At 58.1% G+C, this 1,996-nt stretch overlaps 1 protein-coding gene across 1 annotated transcript in view; it reads right to left on the bottom strand.

Moving 5' to 3' along the window:
* BCL11A (BAF chromatin remodeling complex subunit BCL11A) overlaps positions 1-1,996 on the bottom strand; it is a 70,604-nt gene that overhangs the window by 8,433 nt on the left and 60,175 nt on the right. The window contains exon 3 of the mRNA XM_005422634.2: positions 1-1,339. Within this exon, the coding sequence (XP_005422691.2) occupies positions 1-1,339 (1,339 nt within the window). The remainder of the gene's footprint in view (positions 1,340-1,996) is intronic.

Below are 1,996 nucleotides of genomic sequence, written 5' to 3'. Positions count from 1 at the left end.
GAGGCAGACTCCCCCGGGGAGCAGCCCCGGCCATTGACGGCCCCCTCGTCGATGCGGTCGGACTCGCCGGCCACCGAGTCTTCGTCCCAAGTGTCCCTGTGCACCTCGGGCTCGGGGAGGTGGCCTCGCTTGTGTTTCTCCCCCAGGACCTGGTGGAAGGCCTCGCTGAAGTGCTGCATGGAGCTCAAGACCATGCCCTGCATGACGTCCGGCATCGCCCGGCCCTCCTCGCCAGCCCGCGAGTTGTTCTCGTGGTGACGGGCCGCCTCCAGGCTCATCCCGAAGCCATAGTCCGGCCGGTCGCTCTCGTTCAAGTCCTCCTCCTCCTCCTCCTCCTCCTCCTCTTCTTCCTCCTCCTCCTCCTCCTCTTCCTCATCCCCGTTCTCAGGGATCATGTTGGGGTCATTCTCACTCTTGAACTTGGCCACCACGGACTTGAGGGCGCTGCTGGCGCTGCCCACCAGGTCGCTGGTGCCCGGCTCAGGGGAGCTGGCGGTGGAGAGCCCGTCATCCGACTTCACTGTCATGGGGGAGGACTTGTGCATGTGGGTCTTCATGTGGCGCTTCAGCTTGCTGGCCTGTGTGCAGGCGTGGTCGCAGAGGTTGCACTTGTAGGGCTTCTCCCCCGTGTGGCTCCGGCGGTGGACCACCAGGTTGCTCTGAAACTTGAAGGTCTTCCCACAGAACTCACAGGACTTGGACTTCATGGGGGGCTGGGAGGGAGGAGGAGCAGACTGCAGAGGAGGGAGGGGCGGCGTGGCCAGGAACGGGGGCTTGCTGCCGGGCTGGAAGGGCTGCAGCAACCTTTGCATAGGGCTGGGCCGGCTCGGGGACAAGGGTGGGCTGGAGGTGTTGCCGGCCAGCTCCCGCCGCCTCCGGGAGAAATCCATAGCGGGGGGCTCCATCGCCATGGGGTTCAGTCGCAGCACCCTGTCAAAGGCACTAGGGTGATGGGTGGCCAGAGCCATTTCTTCCGCACCCAGGCGCTCAATGCGATGCGGATCCAAATGGTGCCTCGGGGGAGGGCTAAAGAGGGGCGGCGTGGGTGGGAAACGCCCTTCTCCCAGCCCCGACGCCTCCCTCGAGACCGAGCCGGGTATTCTGAGCAGGTTAAAAGGGTTATTGTCTGCAATGTGAATCCCGTGGAGAGGTGGCTGGGAAGGGCACTCTGCACCTAGTCCTGTTGGGATACCAACCCGTGGCGTCAGGGGGCTGCCGTGCTCGCTTTCTAGGTAGATCCGTAAGCCGTGTGTGTTCTGTGCGTGCTGCAAGAGGAACCAGGCGCTGTTGAAAGGCTGTTTACAAGTCGTACACGTGTAGCTGCTGGGCTCATCTTTACCTGCAAAATAACACAACAAGCAGCGTCAATCTCCAGCCGTCCAGCGGCGGGCGAGCGCTCGCCTCCCCGCCAAACCTCCTCTCCTCCTCTGGGACACTCAGCTGGGAGCTGGGCAAGGAACATCCCAGCTCAGGGACAGGCACGGGACATGAATGGGAAGAGGTGAGGGGCACCCACAGCAAGCACATCCACCTCCTCCCACCACGCCCAGCTCTGGGTTCAAAACTGAACCATGCTGGGCATCCATAGAATGAAAGGCCAAGAAAAGCAAGAGATGTTAAAGTCAATCAACGCCAGCTCCAACTCAGTTGACTTTTATGCTACAAGAGGTTGCAGGCATTTAGAGCGTTCATAAATAAGTATGTAAATAAATATATAAATAGATAAATAAATACAAAATAAAGAAATTCCTTTCTGAAAAGCACTCCACACAGATCAGTTCAAAGCATCACAACTGCCAGCAAGCTGGGCATCAGCACGTTTTTAGTCTCCTCTTTATTTTGAGGCTAACAGTGTGTACAAAATTAAGAATCAACTTCTGCTCCTTAGCAGAGATTCACCTCTGGGGCAAGGAAAGAAATAAAAATAAAAAGGGAAGAGGGGAGGAAAAAAAAAATCGAGCACAGGACAGGGAAAGGAGAAGACAGAGAGAGCGGC

The sequence above is a fragment of the Geospiza fortis genome, unplaced genomic scaffold, assembly GCF_000277835.1.
Source record: "Geospiza fortis unplaced genomic scaffold, GeoFor_1.0 scaffold275, whole genome shotgun sequence".
Lineage (NCBI taxonomy): Eukaryota > Metazoa > Chordata > Aves > Passeriformes > Thraupidae > Geospiza > Geospiza fortis.
Note: the sequence above shows the minus strand (reverse complement) of the source record. Positions and strands in the feature narration are given on the sequence as shown.